Source organism: Stigmatopora argus, chromosome 18 (assembly GCF_051989625.1).
Source record: "Stigmatopora argus isolate UIUO_Sarg chromosome 18, RoL_Sarg_1.0, whole genome shotgun sequence".
NCBI lineage: Eukaryota > Metazoa > Chordata > Actinopteri > Syngnathiformes > Syngnathidae > Stigmatopora > Stigmatopora argus.
The window spans coordinates 3,096,616-3,118,766 of NC_135404.1; the positions used below are offsets into that span (position 1 = coordinate 3,096,616).

At 40.2% G+C, this 22,151-nt stretch overlaps 1 protein-coding gene across 1 annotated transcript in view; it reads left to right on the forward strand.

Moving 5' to 3' along the window:
- Positions 1-16,861, forward strand: part of LOC144092633 (signal transducer and activator of transcription 5B-like) — a 41,736-nt gene extending 24,875 nt beyond the window's left edge. Inside the window, exons 13-19 of the mRNA XM_077625612.1 lie at positions 939-1,145; positions 1,221-1,315; positions 2,745-2,887; positions 3,728-3,883; positions 8,140-8,191; positions 11,815-11,922; positions 14,066-16,861. Of these exons, the coding sequence (XP_077481738.1) occupies positions 939-1,145; positions 1,221-1,315; positions 2,745-2,887; positions 3,728-3,883; positions 8,140-8,191; positions 11,815-11,922; positions 14,066-14,165 (861 nt within the window). The 3' untranslated portion in view covers positions 14,166-16,861. The remainder of the gene's footprint in view (positions 1-938; positions 1,146-1,220; positions 1,316-2,744; positions 2,888-3,727; positions 3,884-8,139; positions 8,192-11,814; positions 11,923-14,065) is intronic.
- The last annotated feature ends 5,290 nt before the right edge of the window (positions 16,862-22,151 follow it).

The following is a 22,151-nucleotide window of genomic DNA, read 5'->3' on the forward strand; positions in this document are numbered from 1 at the left end:
GGAACTGTAATTATTCATTCATACATTCATTTTCTGAACCGCTTTATCCTCAATAGGGTCATGGGGGGTGCTAGAGCTATCCCAGCTGACTTCGGGCCAGAGGCGGGGGACACCCTGTATCAGAGGGCACAAGCAGACAGACAACCAATCGCACTCACACCCATACCTAAGGGCAATTTAGAGTGTCCAATCAGCCTACCCTGCATGTCTTTAGAATGTGGGAAAAAACTGGAGTACCCAGAGAAAACCCCCTCAGGTGAACTGACCTAAATTTGCGGCCGGCGTGCTATCCACTGAAGGCGCCGGTCCGCCCATGAACTGTAATTAACGAATGGCAATAAACTTTCCATGTTTTGCACAGCTGCTATAATCTCTTTTTCCTCATCATAATGAGAAAAGTCGTGGCTTTCTGATGCAACATTGAAAAACAGATGCATTCATGCTTGCATCTCAAGTTTTCTGTAAGCCAGTTTGGATAGGGGGATTTATGTGGGACCTCCTTTTTTTGCTGATGTATTGCTTGCCTATGCAGGACAATCACATAGTAATTATAGAGTGTACCAGAGAGAACATATGTGGTACCATAAAAAGTCCTCAAATCTGGCTGCAACACAAAAGCAGAACATTCTTATGGCATGATAGATAATCATTTGCAGGTGGAACAATATTTGTTTCTGGAATGAAAGTTTTAGCTTTGATATCCACCCCTTCTAACTGTGTTAAAATGTCCTTGGATTGAAATGTGCTTAAGATATTAAACTCCTAATTAGTTCTGAAGCTGCATAATTAGATCAGTGAGTAGACTTTACTAGACAACTTTAGTAGTAAAGTGTGACACAGTAAAAGTGTTTTTGCCGTCTATAAACATGTGTATCATTCAATTAGGATTTTTTTAATGTTGTATCTTACTCTTTCATTTGATATCCTTGTTCTTTCAGGGTCGTGTGCCTTTCATTGTACCAGACAAGATATTATGGAACCAATTATGCGAAGCCCTTGATATGAAGTACAAGGCAGAGATGCACAGTGGCCGTGGCCTGTCAGAGAATAACCTGGTCTTCCTAGCGCAGAAAGCTTTCACAAGTACAAGTAATAACCCAGAGGAATACCGCAACATGACCATATCTTGGGCACAGTTCAACAGAGTGAGCATGACGCTACGAGTGATAGATCTCTCTCCTGAAATTGCGGTACTCTCAACTCAAATTTGTCTTGAACAGGAGAATTTACCAGGGCGCAACTTCACCTTTTGGCAGTGGTTTGATGGCGTCATGGAACTTATGAAGAAACATCTCAAGCCCCATTGGAATGATGGGTAATGGAAACATTTTTTTGCAACAAAAGCCTTTGTGTTGACTTTATTGACAAGCTATTGATAAGTATCTGATATCGTCAAAGTGTTTCCCTTGTGATCTTAACAGTGTACCTTTAAATTATTCAAGTAAATCAGTTTTACCGTATTTTGCCGTTTAATATACCCGGGTATATTAAATGATTTTAGCTTTTTTGAGCCTCCCGTTTGTGCGCCATTTAATATACCCCTGCCGTTTAATATATCCCTGCCGTTTAATATACCCGGGTATATTAAACGGCAACTCAGCTTTTTTTGGCAAGATTCGTATGGTGTTCATGGGGGCATAATTATAGATACTTAAGTTCATTAAAATTCCAAGTCAGACTTGTTTCAGCAGTAAGTAGTAGTTACTAGTCGGACAAAGACCCCGAATCGCTGTCAGCAACAGACTTTCTCTTACCCCGTCACGGCATAGAGTGCGTAGTGGATCGTACCTTCCCGTTTGTGCGCCATTTAATATACCCCTGCCGTTTAATATACCCGGGTATATTAAATGGGGGGGTATATTAAACAGCAAAATGCGGTAATTACCTAATATTATTAAAATCACAACTTTAACTAGTGTTGCTCCGATTCAGATACGGCATTATACCATATCGCACAATATGTACTCTACGAAATCTACTTTCCAATCACCGGTTGCCTTACCCATAATGGCCGCCAGCTATGCACGCCACAATAAAAAAATGGAGAGCTTGTCACATTTCCCAAGATAATAATAGATGTCCAAGATGTATAGATGTGTGCGATTTCCTTATCCTTCTGCTGTGAACTTAAATTTCCAGTTTTTGTCTATTCACTGTCAACACTTCAAATGGATTGACGCATGTGTGCGTGTATACACATTAGTACCTTTACTTACAAAATTAATTGATTCCCGAACTTGTTTTATAACTTGTATTCCAGTACAGTACAGCAGTAATTTAGATGTAAAATCTCTAATTGGTTCCACGGTCCTTAAAAAAACCCTACCAATTTAAACCCCTTTAAAAATAATCGAAGTGTCCCAATTTGTGAGGAACACAAAAATGAGTAAACATGAGAAAATTATTTATTAATGTATTAAAATGGCTAACCAGCGTGCAAAAATATTTTCTATTCATCCAGTAGCCTGTTCGGAGGAAGCTCACATTAGGCAATAGACAAAGCACACAAACACCTGCACATAAACAGACATCTAAACAACTTCAAATTATGAATTTTATAGAAAAGCTGTTTTATATTAACATATTTCTGCTTTATGACTTTTTTTGCATTTAATTTCACACCGTTTTATTTATTGCCACATTGCCACTTGTTTGGTCTCCAAATCTTCAGAAGTCTGAATTGTTGACTGTGTACCTTACACAAACATGTATGAAATACTGTATAATTTTTGAAATTTTTTCAGGGCCATCTTGGGTTTTGTTAACAAGCAGCAGGCACAGGATATGCTTATGTCAAAACCCAACGGGTCATTCCTCCTGCGTTTTAGTGACTCTGAAATTGGTGGCATCACTATTGCCTGGGTTGCAGAAAACCCCAACAAAACAGGTATCTTTGATTTCTTCATCTATTCTGATGGACACTTAACCGCCAAGGTTTGTCGAGTTTAATATAGCAATGGCGCCACAAGACCTTGCCACTCCTTGAGCCAATAGGCTCAATTATACTGCTGTCAGTTTCTTTGCGTTTACAACCTCATCGGTATTCTCAAGCATACTACTGTATTTTCCTTGCTAGAGGTTCACATTCAATGAATGGCTAACTATTTTTTTTCTTCTGTAAAAGTACAATTGGGAAATTGTGCCTGAATTTGCACATTCTTGTTAGAGCCCTTGTGATTTCCTCTGTCTGAGACATTTTCATGTAGACACAACGCTACCGCTCCCAGTGTATTTCCTGTGTTAGCGTGAGCGCCTGGTTCACAGGCACTAAGGGTGAATCTCCAATCCCACCACTGTAGCTCTCCACCAAATGACCGTGTAAGAAAAAAGGGCAAAAAATGATGGCACGTCTGAATTCTATGAGTGAGTGAGAATGTGGCCTGCACTTTAAAGTATACAGTAATATCCTTGACATACGAGTGCCCCAACATACAAGAAAATTGAGATACGGGGAAAATTCAGAGCAAATATTTGCTGTGAGATACGAGACAAATTTGAGATTTGAGCATACGAGACAGCCAGGTGGCCGAGTACACGAGGGTTGCTTATGATAACAACGCACTTTCTTTCTCGTCGCATCTCCCCCGCGTAAAGATATCTACAAGCCCTGGGCATTTTGGGGGGGTATGAGAACAAATTGAGGTCATATTTCCCAAGCACTGCTATACAGTACTATACGTTTCAATAGCACTGCTTATGATTTTATGTTGTTACTCTTGATCATTAGGTGAAAGGCTGGTCTGGAATCTGTTGCCTTATACATCCAAGGATTTCTCCATTCGCTCCTTGGCTGATCGAATCAGTGATCTGAATCATCTCTTGTTTCTCTATCCTGACCGACCCAAAGATGAGGTCTTTGCCAAGTACTACACACCACCACTTTGTATGTATCTGCAGAATTTCTTTACATTTTCAATAGCACTACACTTATTAATGTTGAATACATATTTGTGACGTAGCATAGAAAAATAAGTCGAACAGAGATTCTGAGATAAAAGTCAGTAATGGTTCACTTGGTGGAGATTTTCAAGTGATGTTCCCTCATTAATTGTTCCCAAAAACTGTTTTATAGATTTCAAAAGTTCTATTATCATGAAATAAAATTTGCAAAATTTCTAAAAGTTACTCAGCAGACATCAAAAATTAAAATACAGCAAAAGCAATTACCGTATTTTTCGGTCTATAAGTCGCACTAGTCGAAAAATGCACAATGAAAGGGAAAAAAAACAGTCTTTTGGGGGAGGGGGGGGGTACTTTGTATAAAATCCAAAACAAATAACAGACATCTCACTTTGAAAGGCATTTAAAACAACATTAATAATAAAAATGAGGAAAAAGAAAGTCCACCCACCGCTAATTTTAAAATGATCAACACAGGCAAAGAGCGCCCCTTTGTGGTTGAGTGTTAAAACACATGAATGGATGATATAAGAATGTGTGAACAATTTCTCACATAAGTCACTCCTGAGTATAAGCCGCACTATTTTTTAAAAACTTAGTCTGTAAAATATGGTAGTCATTTTCTTACAATTTTCACCTATAGCCACATAGAGAATCTTTAAGCATGAGGTTGTAGATTCAGTTTTGCTAATTTCATACTAATTTTATTAGTTCTGCAACAATATGAGCTAAAATCAGAAGGAAATGTAAAGGATTTCCACTATACTACCATTAATTGTGTTTTACTCTATTTTACAGCTTGTAGTTAATTGTTCCTCTCTATTTCCTGAGTAGATGCGACAAAACTAATGGTTATCAGGCCTCATTAACATGCTGGTTAGAACAAGTGAAGTGAAATTGTGACGTTTTTTAAAATCAAAGATGCATGTACCAACCAAATTCAAATCATAATTAATTTTAGTTGAAAAATCCTTGCAAAATGGTGGCTATGTCACTAGAAAGCTAAAATCCTTCAGAACTTCGCTGCTTCAGTACATTTTATTTTTTTATATTAAGTATTAAAAAAAGTTGTTAAAATGTCAAAATTCATGCTGAAATTCTGAGACAAGGGATAAAAAAAAAATGCCGGAAGTCTTCTTCAGCCCTGAATTGGGTGGCATTCAGAGCTGAAGAAGAAGTGATATTTTACCATGGAAGAAGAATGACATGCTGAATAATATCAAAAAGACCAACAACGACGATGTTTTGCCGCTTTGAGTCGCCAGTTGAAAATGCCTCATAAGTGTCCGTGGCCATCTTAGGCATCCAATGAGCCCAAGAAAAATGATACATGATGACAGTGACCGAAAAAGTGACGTTATGTTAAAAGCGACGTTATGTTAAAAGCGTAGCGTGTCATTGCGGCATAAATGAGTCTATCGTACGTTATACCAAGAGAAAAAGAAGCAAACATTCAGAAAACAGCAACAATATCCTTTTCCAAGGAAACCAAGCGAGTAATAACCACTAGGAATAAAAAAAAACAGCATTATGAGGCATTTACGCCACAGATAAGGTTGTGAAGCTGGAATGGCGACAGGACGTCAACACACTGCTCGAGAGCAACAGTGAAATTCCCCACCCCCACCTCCCAGCCCCTAACTGATGATGACCTCGTCGAAATGATCCCATCGGGGAGTGAGGAAGAAGAGGCAGCGGACAACGATGAGGATGAAGAACGCGGTCTTCCTTTAAGACAGGGGTCTCAAACTCAATTTACCTGGGTGCCGCTAGAGGCCGAGTCTGGGTGAGACTGGGCCGCATCAGGATTTCCACAAGAAAAGCACTGATAAAACATTCAGTTCTATGCTGAGAGCAGCGGAGGAGTGTGCGCGCCGAGCGGAGTGATCGGCCTCACGGCTTCTCCTCCGCCCAGCTGATTGGAGGAATGAATGAGTGAGTGAGCGAGGCACTGGACAGCCCGGCCGATGTCCCGCCCTCCATAGCCGTATACCTCACCGTGATTGGTTCATTCAGCTCCGAACCAAAGTTCCCTCTAATTTTTTGTTGGTCTGAGCAGAAAGACAACCTCCCTGAGCGCACTGAGTACCAGTGTGAGCGACATCATCGGTACTCGGATGATTCGCCTAAAGACGTTTCGCCGACGGACGTTTGACAGACGGGCAGGTCGCCGAATGGACGTTCCACCGAACGTTCATTCGGCCGAACGGATGTTTCGCCGAAACGGGATTCGAACGCTCGCCCCGCCGGATCGTGTGTGTACAAGTTTTTCAACCTCGGCCCGCGGGCCATTTACGGCCCGTTAGGATTTTTAATCCGGCCCGCCGCCGGTGTTGTCCAAATTATAGTAAAAATCAATGTTCGTCTACCATCAATGGCAGCCCGGGAATAAGCACTCTTGGGCGGGCATGGCAGTCCGGGAATAAGCACTCTTGGGCAGGCAGATGTAGCAGAACCGAGCCGTAAAATGACAGCAATTGGGTCAAATCCATCCTAAAACAGCATTTAATGATTAAATACAAATACTGGATGATATCGCGATGGAGGCAAAAAAACGTCTATAGACGTCCATTCGCCAAACGGCTCAAAATGCTCTCAAATTCGGTCAAATCCAGCTGAAAACAGCGTTTAATGATTAAATACAAATACTAGTATTTGTATTTAATCATTAAACTAACAAATACTAGTACGACCTGTCCGTCTGTCAAACGTCCGTCGGCGAAACGTCTTTAGGCGAATCATCCGGTCACGACATCATCATTGCTCGCTATGGGCACACCAGTATCACACCTGCCACAAGCAGGTGCATGTCAATGTTCCCTCTAATTTTTCATGTAAAACATGCTGTAAAACACGAAAAACATGAGTGGACAGAGCTACTGCCACTGGCTGCCACTTAAACGGCGCCATCATGGGGAAAGGGGTAAAAAAAAAAAAAAAAAAAAAAAAAAAAAAAAAATTAAAAAAAAACATTTCGATTTTTTTTTTTACTGCGCGCCATATGATTGCTACTGCGCAGAGAAGACGAGAGTAGTGCGCAATTGCGCACGCGCGCAGCTTAGAGGGAACATTGCTCCGAACACAAGTGTCATTCATTTCAATTTTGCGGGCCGCACGAACATTAATCTTTCATATTAAGACGGGGGCCGCAAATTATCGTCCCGAGGGCCGCAGTTGGCCCGCGGGCCGCAAGTTTGAGACCCCTGCTTTAAGACATCTGCAGGAGATCTTCAATATGGCTTGCAGTTTGCAACAACGGGTCCAGGAGATTGATGACATCATGGTCGGAGCCATTGAATTTGTCAATCGTTTTGACAGTGCCATGTCCTTTTACAAAAGCATGTTTGTACAAGAAAAGAAACGGCGGTCTCCATGTTTGTTGTGTGCCAAAAACCTTCCTGTTCCCCCTGCGGCGCCCCCTGAAGAGTCCATCTACGACCCAATGCCTCTCACATCCGACGAAGAGGACTTGGACTAAAGTTACCAATCACCTTTTTTTTAAAATTTAAATCAAGCAACGAAGGAACTATTTTCACAGTGAGTACAGTACTGACAGTATTAACATTTTTTATTTATAGATTATATTTAAATATTAATACATTGCAGTCTTGTCATATGCATATAACTCGAATATTTAATAAATACATTTCTTGATAATTGTACTTGTGTACTTGTATTTTTGTATAGGCGCAAAAACATAGTATGGTATGTAGCAACTATAGGGGTGATCCTACTTTGCCATTTTTCGATTATCGTGGCCATGTCTGGTTTACATTATCCACAATATTCGAGGGATTACTGTATTCTCTTTTAATTGAGACCAAAACTGTGAATCATTGTGCTGTGCCTGTTCAAAGCATGTCAACTTAAACCATATCTGCAGTGGTTAGCGGAAAGAATTGTGTATGGCTTATCAACAAAAATGAGATCCAAATGGATTTATGTTGCACTACTGGGATTTTTGATAATTTTGAAAAACTTTACTGAAACTTTTTCATTTAATTCATTAGAGAATTAAATTATTTATAAAAAAAGATAATCAAGGCATATAGAAGAATAAATGCAGATATCATCACATCAGATATATATCAAACTGAACAATATTGCTCCAGAAAACCATTTTTTTTAACCTGCGCAACGGGGTACGCTTTAAATGTATCGAGAATATAGAATTGATTGAAATTGTAATCTCTGAGATAATCCTGAAAATGATCTTAATTTATTTTGTGTGTCTTGCAGCAAAAGCAGTGGATGGCTACGTGAAACCACAAATCAAACAAGTTGTGCCAGAGTGAGTTATTTATGAACTGTATAAAAGTTCTGTTGTGTTGTGTTCAAGACCAGACTATCCAAGACCAATGAGATGACTTTCATCAAATGATCAATATGATGTCATCCTGAGTCCAGTAAAATCCATCTGACAACTTTGACAGAATCTGTCATTATAAAATGATGTTAAAAAATTTCAAATTTTATTTTTAGGCCACGGCGGAGCGTGACCGGATGATTCGCCGAAAGACGTTTGGCCGACGGACGTTTGGCCGAATGAACGTTTGGCCGAACGGACAGGTCGCCGAACGGACAGGTCGCCGAATGGACGTTTCGCGCGCTTGCCCCGCCCCCGGATCGTGTGTGTACAAGTTTTTAAACCTCGGCCCGCGGGCCATATACGGTGCATTCCCAGCAAGGTCTTTTCTCTAACATTCCATAAGAGGATAGCAAAACATGGACCGTGTCGCCGTCACCTTCCCCTTGGCTTACCTAGCCAACCCGGATGTCCGGTGTAAACATCCAATCGAAACATCCCCACTTTTATTTGTTTAATAAAATAATACATTAAACACTAATTTTTTTCACTCTCACACACACACAGTTTACAAGAAATTACAATTAATATACGTTGGATGAAATTTATGATATGTTAGAGAAAAAAAGACGAGAACAACAAGACCGCTTTCTACTTCCACTTTAAATCTTCATCTCAAAATGTACTGCCCCCGCTGGACATATTTCTAAATACAAGTACGTACGTGCTGCCAATGTTTTATATTTTTTATTTTATCCTTGCGTTTGAAGTAGTAGTATTTGCCATATTTTAGGAAATATATATTCAAAATGATTTGCTGAGAACCTTAATTCAAAGATTAATCTCAACGTTTTCTATGCTGGTGTAAATTTTCTAGAGTAGGATTTCTGGATTTACCATTTCATTACAGTAGTACTTACTGTTACCACGACTTTATTTTCTCTATTTCTTCTGTCACATACTGTTCTGCGTGATCTCCAAATGGCTACTACTTTCAACGCAAGGATAAAATAAAAAATATAAAAAATTGGCAGCACATTGTAGTGTAGTACGTACTGCGGGGGGCAGTACATGCCCTTGTTATTCCTAAATGAATGTTATCTGTAACGGGCCGTATATGGCCCGCGGGCCGAGGTTGAAAAACTTGTACACACACGATCCGGGGGCGGGGCAAGCGCGCGAAACGTCCATTCGGCGACCTGTCCGTCGGCCAAACGTCCGTCGGCGAAATGTCTTTCGGCGAATCATCCAAGTACCACGGCGGAGGGTTATCGAGGGCTGGGGACACTGTTCCCTCTAAGCTGCGCGCGTGCGCAATTGCGCACTACTCTCGTCTTCTCTGCGCAGCAGCAATCCTATTGCGCGCAGTAAAAAAAAAACAGATTTTTTTTTTTTTTTTTTTTTTTTTTACCCCTTTCTTCATGATGGCGCCGTTTAAGCGGCAGCCAGTGGCAGTAGCTCTGTCCACTTATGTTTTTCGTGTTTTACAGCATGTTTTACATGAAAAATTAGAGGGAACATTGACATGCACCTGCTTGTGGCAGGTGTGATACTGGTGTGCCCATAGCGAGCAATGATGATGTCGTGACCGGATGATTCGCCTAAAGATGTTTCGCCGACGGACGTTTGACAGACGGACAGGTCTCTGAATGAACGTTCGTTCAAACAGCGTTTAATGATTAAATACAAATACTAGTATTTGTATTTAATCATTAAACGCTGTTTTCAGCTGGATTTGACCGAATTTGAGAGCATTTTGAGCCGTTTGGCGAATGGACGTATATGGACATTTTTTTTGCCTCCATCGCGACATCATCGCGACATTTTACCGAGGAATTCACTTCCCTGGGCTCGGTTCTAATGTCCAAAGAGATCCAGTATTTGTATTTAATCATTAAACGCTGTTTTCGGCTGGATTTGACCGAATTTGAGAGCATTTTGAGCCGTTTGGCGAATGGACGTATATAGACGTTTTTTTGCCTCCATCGCGATATCATCACGACATTTTACCGAGGAATTCACTTCCCTGGGCCCGGTTCTAATGTCCAAAGAGCTCCAGTATTTGTATTTAATCATTAAATGCTGTTTTAGGATGGATTTGACCCGATTGCTGTCATTTTACGGCTCGGTTCTGCTACATCTGCCCGCCCAAGAGTGCTTATTCCCGGGCTGCCATTGATGGTAGACTAACATTGATTTTTACTATAATTTGGACAACACCGGCGGCGGGCCGGATTAAAAATCCTAACGGTCCGTATATGGCCCGCGGGCCGAGGTTGAAAAACTTGTACACACACGATCCCGGGGCGGGGCGAGCGCGCGAATCCCGTTTCGGCGAAACCTCCGTTCGGCCGAATGAACGTTCGGCGGAACGTCCATTCGGCGACCTGCCCGTCTGTCAAACGTCCGTCGGCGAAACGTCTTTAGGCGAATCATCCGAGTACCGATGATGTCGCTCACACTGGTACTCAGTGCGCTCAGGGAGGTTGACGTTCTGCTCAGACCAACGAAAAATTAGAGGGAACATTGGCTGGGGACTTTGATTTGTTGTTCTTGTGTAGGATATTAACTACAGCAGCCACTTCTCTGTTATTCATGGACAGATCAGAATGAAATTTGACAGGTATATTTTAAGGATACCCACCCACCTGATGGTGTGGTGGTTCGCTCGCCTGACTTAGGTGCAGGCAAGCATGGGATTGATTCCCGCTCAGTGGCAGTGTGATTCTGAATGCAAATGGTTGTCTGTTTATGTGTGGCACTTGTTGTTAACTTTAAGTTCAGTGTTTTCCAGTAGCGTGCATACATGCTCTTTGAGTGTGCTTATGTCTCTACGGTGCAGTTGTAGTTCATTTGAACTTGTTTGCTTCTTTAGATGTGCTCCTAATTATTTAAACAATTTTCTGCATAGTGGCTTTTATCTGTAGTTTTGTTATAAAATTAGATTTTTTTTGGAAGGAAATGGTAAAAACTGCCAAAAATCCGATGGAGTCAAGCAAGACTTAACTATACATGTCACTTCTCGTTAACACATGGAGATTTAAATTTAAATTTAAAACTAGGTTTTTGTTTGGGGCTTTAATTTATTCTGTAATAAAAATGTAGTGAAATCTAATTAATTTAATTTAGTAATAGACACTGTAACATGAAAGTGGCACTTAAAATGAAGCAACCTGTACGGCCCGGTGCTCATAGATATCTTTACGCGAGGGAGATGCGGCGAGAAAGACAGAGCGATGCTGTTCTCATAAGCAGCCTCTCACACACGCACCTGGATGACTGCATCGGGTACCAAACGGTATGCTCGTGTCTCAAATTTGTCTCGTATCTCAAGGCAAAAAATAGTTCGGAATTTTCCTTGTATCTCTAATTTGTCATATGTCATATATCAAGGTATTACTGTACTGTAATTAGAAGTGTGAAAATTTCAGCACTGTTGTGGGGGATTATTGCAGGAGATAAAATGCATAGTTGTGTCACTGTAATTTGATGTGTAGTAAATTTTTGGTTTTTTTGCTACACTAAACTGACAGTCTTAAGTGTTATGAGATATGCTATCTTAATTATGATTCGACCAATAATAAAATATTGTACTATATGTCTGATAGATTCACCACCCCAAACCCTGAACCCAGCGGAACAACTCCTACATTCATGGACCAGACGCCTTCCCCCTCTGTGGTCAGCCCCAACAATTTTGCTGCTTATCACTCAATGTAAGCATGTATCCTTAGATTTACTCATTTACAGCGTATAAGGCAGAGGCGGTCAGAATGAAGCAATGCCAAACTGTTAAAAAAACAATGATAATAAAATACAGAGCTGCAATAAAAAATGATAAATAATTCAATATTAGCTGTGTAATAGATGAATTATTATTATTACTATTTTTCTCTTTGACGTGTGAGAGATGTGTGGTAAAAGTTTCAGTGATATCCTGGCATTTCTGGTCTTGCAGGCCCCAACAAACGTCCAGTCAACATGAGAAAGGGTGTGGGTGGTATGCCAATTCCATCACATATACAAAGTTCTGACAAACCATATACAGTGGGGAAAATAAGTATTTAGTCAACCACCAATTGTGCAAGTTATCCTACTTGAAAGGATTAGAGAGGCCTGTAATTGTCAACATGGGTAAACCTCAACCATGAGCGACAGAATGTGGGGAAAAAACCCGGAAAATCACGTTGTTTGATTTTTAAAGAATTTATTTGCAAATCATGGTGAAAAATAAGTATTTGGTCAATACCAAAAGTTTATCTCAATATTTTGTTATGCACCCATTGTTGGCAACAACGGAGGCCAAACGTTTCCTGTAACTCTTCACAAGCTTTTCACACACTTGCTGGTATTTTGGCCCATTCCTCCGTACAGATCTCCTCTAGAGCAGTGATGTTTTGGGGCTGTTGTTGGGCAACACGGACTTTCAACTCCCTCCACACATTTTCTATGGGGTTGAGATCTGGAGACTGGCTAGGCCACTCAAAATCTCCCAATACATGGCCCCATTCATTCCTTCCTTTACACAGATCAGTCGTCCTGGTCCCTTTGCAGAAAAACAGCCCCAAAGCAAGATGTTTCCACCCCCATGCTTCACAGTGGGTATGGTGTTCTTCGGATGCAATTCAGTATTCTTTCTCCTCCAAACACGAGATCCTGTTTCTACCAAAAAGTTCTATTTTGGTTTCATCTGACCATAACACATTCTCCCAGTCTTCTTCTGGATCATCCAAATGCTCTCTAGCGAACCGCAGACAGGCCTGGATGTGTACTGGCTTCAGCAGGGGGACACGTCTGGCAGTGCAGGATTTGAGTCCCTGGCGGCGTATTGTGTTATTGATAGTAGCCTTTGTTACTGTGGTCCCAGCTCTCTGTAGGTCATTCACTAGGTCCCCCCGTGTGGTTCTGGGATTTTTTCTCACCGTTCTTGTTATCATTTTGACGCCATGGGGGGAGATCTTGCATGGAGCCCCAGATCGTGGGAGATTATCAGTGGTCTTGTATGTCTTCCATTTTCTAATAATTGCTCCCACAGTTGATTTCTTTACACCAAGCGTTTTACCTTTTGCAGATTCAGTCTTCCCAGTGTGATGCAGGTCTACACTTTTGTCTCTGGTGTCCTTCGACAGCTCTTTGGTCTTGGCCATAGTGGAGCGTGGAGTGTGAGAGACTGAGGTTGTGGACAGGTGTATTTTATACCGATAATGAGTTAAAACAGATGCTATTAATACAGGTAACGAGTCGTGACCTCATTAGACCTCGTTAGAAGAGGTTAGACCTCTTTGACAGCCAGAAATCTTGCTTGTTTGTAGGTGATCAAATACTTATTTTCCACTCTAATTTAGAAATAAATTCTTTAAAAAGCAAACAATGTGATTTTCTGTTTATTTTTTCCACATTCTGTCTCTCATGGTTGAGGTTTACCCATGTTGACAATTACAGGCCTCTCTTATCTTTTCAAATAGGAGAGCTTGCACTAAATACTTATTTGCCCCACTGTACGTCGGACATTTTCCGGCTACTTAACATATTTCCTGGGTATCGGATCGGGATAGATCCCAATCAGGCGACTCAGAGTCGCATGCAAAAATATGTGATCAGAACATCCCTAGTTATTATTTTAAAGTACATTGGGAGCTGAAAACGTGGCAGACAATGGCAATAGAAACCAGTCATTCTAATGATTACATTTATTAAACCCCTGACCATCGATAGATGCAGTTTTCAGTAACATTTTGAATGTTTATAATAGCTTGTAAGTATGGTGAAAATATGAATGACACAATGTGTAAAGGTGGTCCTATGATCCCCAAAAACATTTTAAGCTGAAATTTGGTATCTGCTACTGCATCCTGTCAGGGGGGACACAATGTTGGACGCAGATGCAGACTTTGACTTGGACGACACCATGGACGTAGCTCGTCATGTGGAGGAGCTACTCCGTAGGCCATTGGCCTAAAAACAGAACTGAGTGGAACAGATCGATCCTACACTGCTACAGTGCAGAAGCTTCTTTATATACTGGACTTTGGTAAGATGGCGGCCAGGTTTTAAACTGCCACTTTTCCTCAGTATATTTGTCAACAGGATAAAGTCTGACTGAAACATTTTGTTGCTCTGCAATAACACTCATGCATCAGACTTCTCCCTCTCTCGGCTTTCACCAAGTCAAAGAGTGGCAGTGCCTTTTGACATTCTTTTTACACATAGGCCATCACACGTGGCAAACAAGCCTTTGTCGGGTCGACAGCAATTGTTGTTGTTGTTTTTTTATTTTTAACTCGTAACAACATAACTGAATGGTAAAATTTTTGTCATTATAATAGATGTAAAAAATAAATCACAAGTTCAAAATTATTTTAGTATAAAACAGTACAATTACAGATTTACATTAAGGTCTGTATTTCTGTTAAATGTAAATATGGTCAGCCATCAAAGTGTGATTTTCAGATTGTTGCAAGATTTTTTAACTATACAACATGTACTATCTTATACGGTCCCATATCACAACATTTTCAGAGGATCGAATTGGGTAAAAAAAAAATTGTGTTCGTAGAATGTATGTATTTTCATTTGTAAATTTTAGGCCTATGAAGCAACTAAATATTTCAGATGAACAAGGATATTTCCAAAAGAAATAAAAAAATTACATGTTCTATTTTACAAAACTGTTATGTTTTGAGAAGCGAGCATGGTAGGACCCAAACGCAGTGAAGCAAGTAGAGACGGCAAATGAGAGTGCCCTACAGCTTTAATACTTTCACAACGTTATTAAAATAACAAGAGCAAAACCAAAACTTGCTGGGGGATCACGGGGAAAATAGGAGCACAGGACGTGGCAAGAGTACATGGAATCACGTGGGTTCACAAGACAATCCGACCAGGACTGACAAATCATATTTGAATACATACATACATGAATAATACTCATCTGTAAGATCACAGTACATCAGGATACAAAACACAAAATCTAATTCACGGAATAACAGTCTTGGGGTACCACAGGGGTCATTGCTAGGCCCACTGCTCTTCAGTCTTTACATAAATGATGTGCCAAGCTATTGTCCTTCCACTGTCACCTGCCAAATATATGCCGATGATGCCGTCCAATATGTCCTGGCAAAAGACAAAAAACATGCTGCACAGGAACTCACAGAGGCAATGACGAGCGTGAATAACTGGCTTGAAAAAATCCAACTTCACTTAAACATATCTAAGACTGTCTGTATGTACTTCTCAAAAAGAGCGACAAATAATAGTGACCCCAACGTTTTTGTCCAAGGAAAAAGAATCAATGTAGTCCAATACAGACGCTCCCCTACTTACGAACGAGTTAGGTTCCGACCGATTGTTCATAAGTTGAATTTGTTTGTAAGTTGATTCAGTGCTATATTTTGTATTATAATTTATGTTTAAGGCCTATATTAGTATATTGAAGGTTTATATAAGTGCATTTGTATGTTTAAGGCTTGTATAAGTAACACGCATTGGTTTGTACTGAAAAAAACATTTAATAAAATGGAGAGAATATGTACAGTACTGTATAGAGAGAGAGAGATTTATGTATTAGAAACTGGCCGAAAGAAGCGATCTAACGACGATTGCACAGTTTTCTTCTTTTTTTTCATCATAAATGATGCGGTAGCACTGTATGGCATCATTCAATTGATTTGCAAACTTTGTGCAACGTTCAATATTTGGGTCCTGCTGCTCGATCTTTCTGTTTATAAATGGTACTGACGGTCGAACTATTCAAGTTGTATGCCCGTGAAACGCTCACCACTCTCACGCGCCTCAAGCTTCGTTATTATTGCCACTCGTTTCAAATGAAATGGCTTGCCTCTTCCTTGCAACTCCCTCAATAGAAGCATTTCGCTTTTTACCAACCATATTCAATAATGGATGCACGAGATATTTAATGATACAAATGAAAAAGGTTCTTTGGCCACTGGAGATGCGTTCACGCACTTCCGCATTGCAACGAAGAAGGTAGATGCTGGGTGAACTGAGCCCTCACAGCGCCAGGCGTATTAGCGGCGGAAAGAAGCACTACTCGGAAAAAAATACAAAATTGGACTTGCGAACATTTTTCGACTTAAACGCAATTTGCAGACATGTTCGTATGTACCGTTGTTCGTACGTTGAATGTTCGTAAGTAGGGGAGCGTCTGTACCTAGAAATCACTCTTGACTCTCAACTAGCCTTTAAACAACAGATAAAAAACACGCTAAATAAAATTTAATTCAATTTGTCCAATTTTAGGCTCATTAGAAGCAATCTAGCACATGAGTCAGCAAAATTATATTTCGACATGATCATATCACACATGACTTACTGCCTAACAAGTTGGTCATCGGCCTGCAAAACAACACTAAAACAATTGAAGCCATTTGTAATCAAGCTTTGAAAATATTGGACAGGAAGCCAAAATGTCAGGCAGCCTGTTTGTCCCTCCTGACGTGCCGTCAGAGAGAGCGGCTGCGGTCAATCTGCTGATTGCTTCCTGTTTTGGTATTTAAAGATCAATGAGTCCTAGTACCATTGTCGGATCGTTACTCTGTTCCTGCATGCGCCCAGCATGCTGCCGTTTTGGTTCCAAGCCATTGTTGATTTTTAGATCCCAGTTGATTTATTAAAGATGTTGTTTGAAGCTAACTGCCTCGATTCCCCTCCTGCTTCCCGCGCCTGGGTCCCAATCCATTCCCGATCGCGCCACGACGACGCGGCGCGATCGTAACACAAAAACACACCACCACCGTCAGATATTTAAAAAACACAAACGCCTGAACTGGAACAATACTGTTAAATATGCAGATGCTGCCTTAGTTGCCAAATCTTACAACACAAAGCCCCTCTTCCACTGCAAGATTTAGAAGAAGAAAAAATTCCAACAAATTAGCAAGGGCTGGCTCTAGAGGTGACTGTAGTTCCCTTCAAAAAGAGTGCTTTCAGCCAAAGCACCTTCTCTGTCCGTGCCGCACATGCATGGAACTCAATACCACTTAACATACGTGAAATCTCCTCTCTGAACCTCTTCGCCAATCATTTTAAAGCCTGACTGTTAGATGAACAAAATTGCGATCACAACGCTGTCTAAAACTGTGCTACATGTGTATTTGTGTCTAGTATATGTCATTGTCTATCTTCAACCTACACAAGGGACTAAAGATGGAAATTAACATGAATATAAATATGTTCATTAATATGTGCTGTCCCTCATTAAATAAATCAAACTCAAACTCAAATACAGAGGGTTTAAATAGACAGATACGGGTTGACAAGAAAATCAGAAACACATGGGTCAGACAAGAGGCAGCAAGCAGGAAATAAGGGACGGGTCACACAGAGGAAAAAATACAACAAAACCAATCCCTAACAAATACATTCCAACACAGACAGATGGAGCTAAAGGCCATTTGAAGGCGAAGTGGTAGCTCTCACAAGAAGCAGATGCCAACCAAGATAGCAAAGTGCAAGAGTCATAATCTCTGCAGTATGGAAATATTTAATGTTTTTTTCCCGATGGTAATTTTCCGTGGTATCCTATCGAGACTGGGTAATGACAGATAATCAAAATCAGGTGTTTCAAACTTGGATTGGGTTTGAAAAATATGTGATCGGGACATGTATACTATGTTTTATGTTAACACCTTTGTTTAAATCAAAGTAAATTTGAGATCATTATACCTGGTAGTTGTTATACATTACACACAAAGGTGTGTGCGGGTATGTGTTAGAGATGCACTGACAATTCAGTAGCTGGAAATTGTTGGTCGAGACTTGACTAAAATGTGTTTTCGGTCTAAAATATCTTTTTTCACCCGAATAACATTAATAAAACCACAAGTTGCGTTGAGGCAAATACAGAGCTGGCAACTTCTCCAGAATTTCCGGAGTTTTCCCGGACTAGCAACGCATATTCCGGGACTCCAGACAACCTCCCTAAACTCCGGAAATCCCCAAAAGTTGTCAAAACATTTTTGAATCAACCATTTCGGAAAAGTACCAAATTTCCTATTTAAATGCCGCAAAATTCACACCTTCGCTACAGCTTCCACATTTGATTCAACTGCACTGTAAATCGGATGAATTCGGTAACACGAGTGCATTGTGAATCGTCCGAGTTACAAGTTCTTACAAATGATTCTGTCAGTCTTGTGCGACTTCAGCGTGGCAATCGATTGCATATGTAGCCTCTATCGCTTTAACTTTTTCATTTATTTATTAATTTTTATAAGGGAAGTATTATTAAGGCTGACTAAAACCACCAGTCTTTTGTTTTGAAACAAATCCTATCATTTCCAGGGTTGTTCTAAAGGAAGTAGGCATACACAGCACTGGTAAGTCTTATCAATATGCCTGCTCGGGTTAAGCGCAAAATGGATGGCAATTTGGATGACATTTCTAATAAGAAACCCAGACACTCGATGTTAAATTTTTTTATAAAATGCACAAGACTAAGGTCGCCAGAGTGGGCGATCACACGACTCAAACTTTTTTTCAGGATGTGTTTTTTCCACGAAGTTGGAAAGTTTGTAAAATTTCTCTTTCTTCTGATTTGTGCTGTTGGAATGGTGGCTGCTTCCTCTTCAGCCGCCTTCTTGTTGAATTCCTCATTGTTAGAATTATTATGGAATATTCTATATGTGTTGTAAGCATTTTTTTAAATAAGTAGTAAGGCTATAAACAGTCATGGGAACATGGACATTTTTCCTCCACATCGTCGGCTCCTCGAGGCCAAAGCTCGAGGACACTTCTCCGGCAGGACCCAATGAGACTGTTATGACGAGACTCCAACAGCAGATTTGAAAATACGGCTTAGCTTACATTATAATACTGCTTTGTTTACATTATAATCCTGCTTGGTTTACTTTAGAATGCTTTGTTTACATTATAATACTACTTTGTTGACCTTATAATGCATTCCTCACACTGTTGTTTTTCTAAACCATCGAGAGTGTTATTGTACTGATTACATAACCATGTTTTTCGAATGTCGCGATTAAATACAATGATTCAGTTACTGCAATTCAGAATGCATTGTGGACTGAGACGACGTCACAAGGCATCTCCTTCGAAGTTGTAAGCAGAATTTGTTGAAAGATGTTTTTCCTTTTTTAATTAAATATTACTAATAATGATTTAAAAGGTTTGAATCATTATTCCAACACTCATGTATTGCCGAGCGTTGCATAAACTCCAGCACCTTCAGCTACTCCATTAAGTTCTGGTTACCCCCTCCCAAGCCATGTCAATTAAGTTCAAGCACACAACGACGAACAGTGGTCAAAAGGACATAGGAGAATCTTGAAACATGGAGAGTTGTTGTTTTGAGACAGCCAATGGGAGACCAGTAGAGTGTAATAATAATCGGACATAGGCTTTGTCATGTAGTGAAATTGTAAAGCAAGAAGCAATGCATCTGCGACAATTTCAAAATAAAATAACGGAAACAGGAAATGGATTGAGGTTTTTGTAAATTGGATCGTTTTTTCGTATGTTGGGGCACTCATTTGCATCTCAAAAGGTTTCGTAACCTGAAAATTTTGTACCTAGAGACATTTGTAAGTAGAGGACCGACTGTAATATATAAAGGTTCTATTTCCTTCTAATACATAATTTTCTCATGTTGAGGAGACCATTTCCCATCCAATTATACCATTATTAGCTTTTGCGTAGATAATTCATATTTATTATGAAAAAAATTTTTCTTGAAAATGAAAGGTTTTGGAGTTTTAAAGCTGGAAGTCCAGTAAAATGTTCATCTGTACTTGTCTTGTTTACATTCAAACAGCTGTTTTGCAGAGGGTGATTATTTCTCCAAGCTGCTGAGAGATGGCAGCACGTAACAGACTCCAAACATTATTTTTCCTTTCGAGATAGTATAGACGCATGGCACTAACTTCAAAATATTTTCTGGCATCCGGTGCATTTTCTATTTAGAACTATCATGAGATTCTTTTAATTTTCGAAAAAATGTGCATTAGGCAGTCAAAGAGTTGGAGATAAGCTCCCATGATGTGCAAATTTGTTAAGCCTATGGTGTAAAAACAATAAAATGTCTGTCAGCCCAACTTTCTCTGAGGTTTGTGTTTTTGCAGCAACTTCACCTGACCCGCATTGTGAAAAGTAATACCTGGATGTCGTAACAAAGCAGTAGCCATACCAGTGAGAGAAGGTGCTCCAGCTCATGGTTTGATAAGCGGAGATACAGATATCAGTGAGATAAATAAATTTAAAAAAAATCCACTTTTTCAAGAAGTAGTACTGGCTTTGCTGTTGGGCATATACAGTTGTGGTCAAAAGTTTACATACACTTGTGAAGAACATAATGTCATGGCTCTCTTGAGTTTCCAGTTATTTCTATAACTCTGATTTTCTCTGATAGAGTGATTGGAACAGATACTTCTTTGTCACAAAAAACATTCATGAAGTTTGGTTCTTTTATGACTTTATTATAGGTGAACAGAAAAAAGTGATCAAATCTGCTGGGTCAAAAATATACATACAGCAGCACTAATATTTGGTAACATGTCCCTTAGCCATTTTCACTTCAATTAGGCGCTTTTGGTAGCCATCCACAAGCTTTTATTTTATTTACCAAGGCCCTCTGTGAAAACGTAATTGCCCCCTGAACCTAATAACGGGTTGTGCCAACTTTGGCAGCAATAACTGAAATCAAGCATTTGTGATGAGTCTTTCACAACGCTTTCGAGGAATTTTGGCCCACTTCTGTGCAGAATTGTTTCAATTATGCAATATGAGAGGTTTTTTTTAACATGAACAGCCCATTTCAAATCATACCACAGCATTTCAATGATTTAAATCCGCCTTTTGACTTGGCCACTCCAAAACCTTAACTTATTTTTATTTTTTTAGCCTTTCAAAGGTGGACCTGCTTGTGTGCTTTGGATCATTGTCATCCTGCATGCTCTAAGAGCGCTGGACTTTGAGCAGACGAACTGAGGGCCAGACGTTCACCTTCATAATTTGCTGGTAGACAGCAGAATTCATTCTTCCATCAATTGCACTAAGTCGTCCTGGTCCTGAGGTAGCGAAGCTGCCCCAGACAATCACACTGCCACCACCATGCTTCACTTGGTATAGTGTTCTTTTGATGGAATGCTGTGCCATTTTTTTCGCCAAATGTAACGGGCCGCACACCTTCCATCAAGTTCAAATTTTGACTCATCAGTCCATAGAATGTTCTTCCAAAACTGTGGAGGATCATCAAGATGTTTTTGGACGAACGTAAGACGATGAGCCTTTATATTGCTTTGCTTTGCAATGCTTTTCACCCTGGAACTCTGGAATGGATGCCAGCTTTGGCCAGTGTTTTTCTCATATAGTAGAGTCATGCACATTGAACTCAATTGAGGCCAGCAAAGCCTGCAGTTCTTTCAATAGTTTTCTATGTTCTTTCTTGGCCTCCTGGATGAGTCGTCGTCACACTTTTGGAGTAATTTTAGCTGCCTTGACCACTCCGGGGAAGATTTTCCACTGTTCCTAGTTCTCTTCATTTGTGGATAATGGCTCTGACAGTGGTCAACGCCTTGGAAATGGCTTTGTAACCTTGTCCATCACTTTTTTGGCATATCTTCTTGAATTTCTTTGGATCCTGGCATGATACTCTGATCTTGTAGCCTACTTCACTTTGTCTGATACATTCTATTTAGGTGTTTTCTTGATTCAACACGTGGTGGTAATCAGGTGTGGCTCAAATCAGAAAAAAGAACGGGGGAGATATTTTACGAACTTTCCAACTTTGTTGAAAAAACATCCTGAAAGTGTTCACGAGTCGTGCGATCGCCCACTTTGACTACGCTTGTCTTGTGTATTTTAGAAACATTATTAAAAGTCGCCAAAGGCAATTGTCTTTAGATCGATTTTCCTCAAAACGTCCTTCAACAAGCTCCGCCAAAGGCAAACTTAAATCCAAACAGTT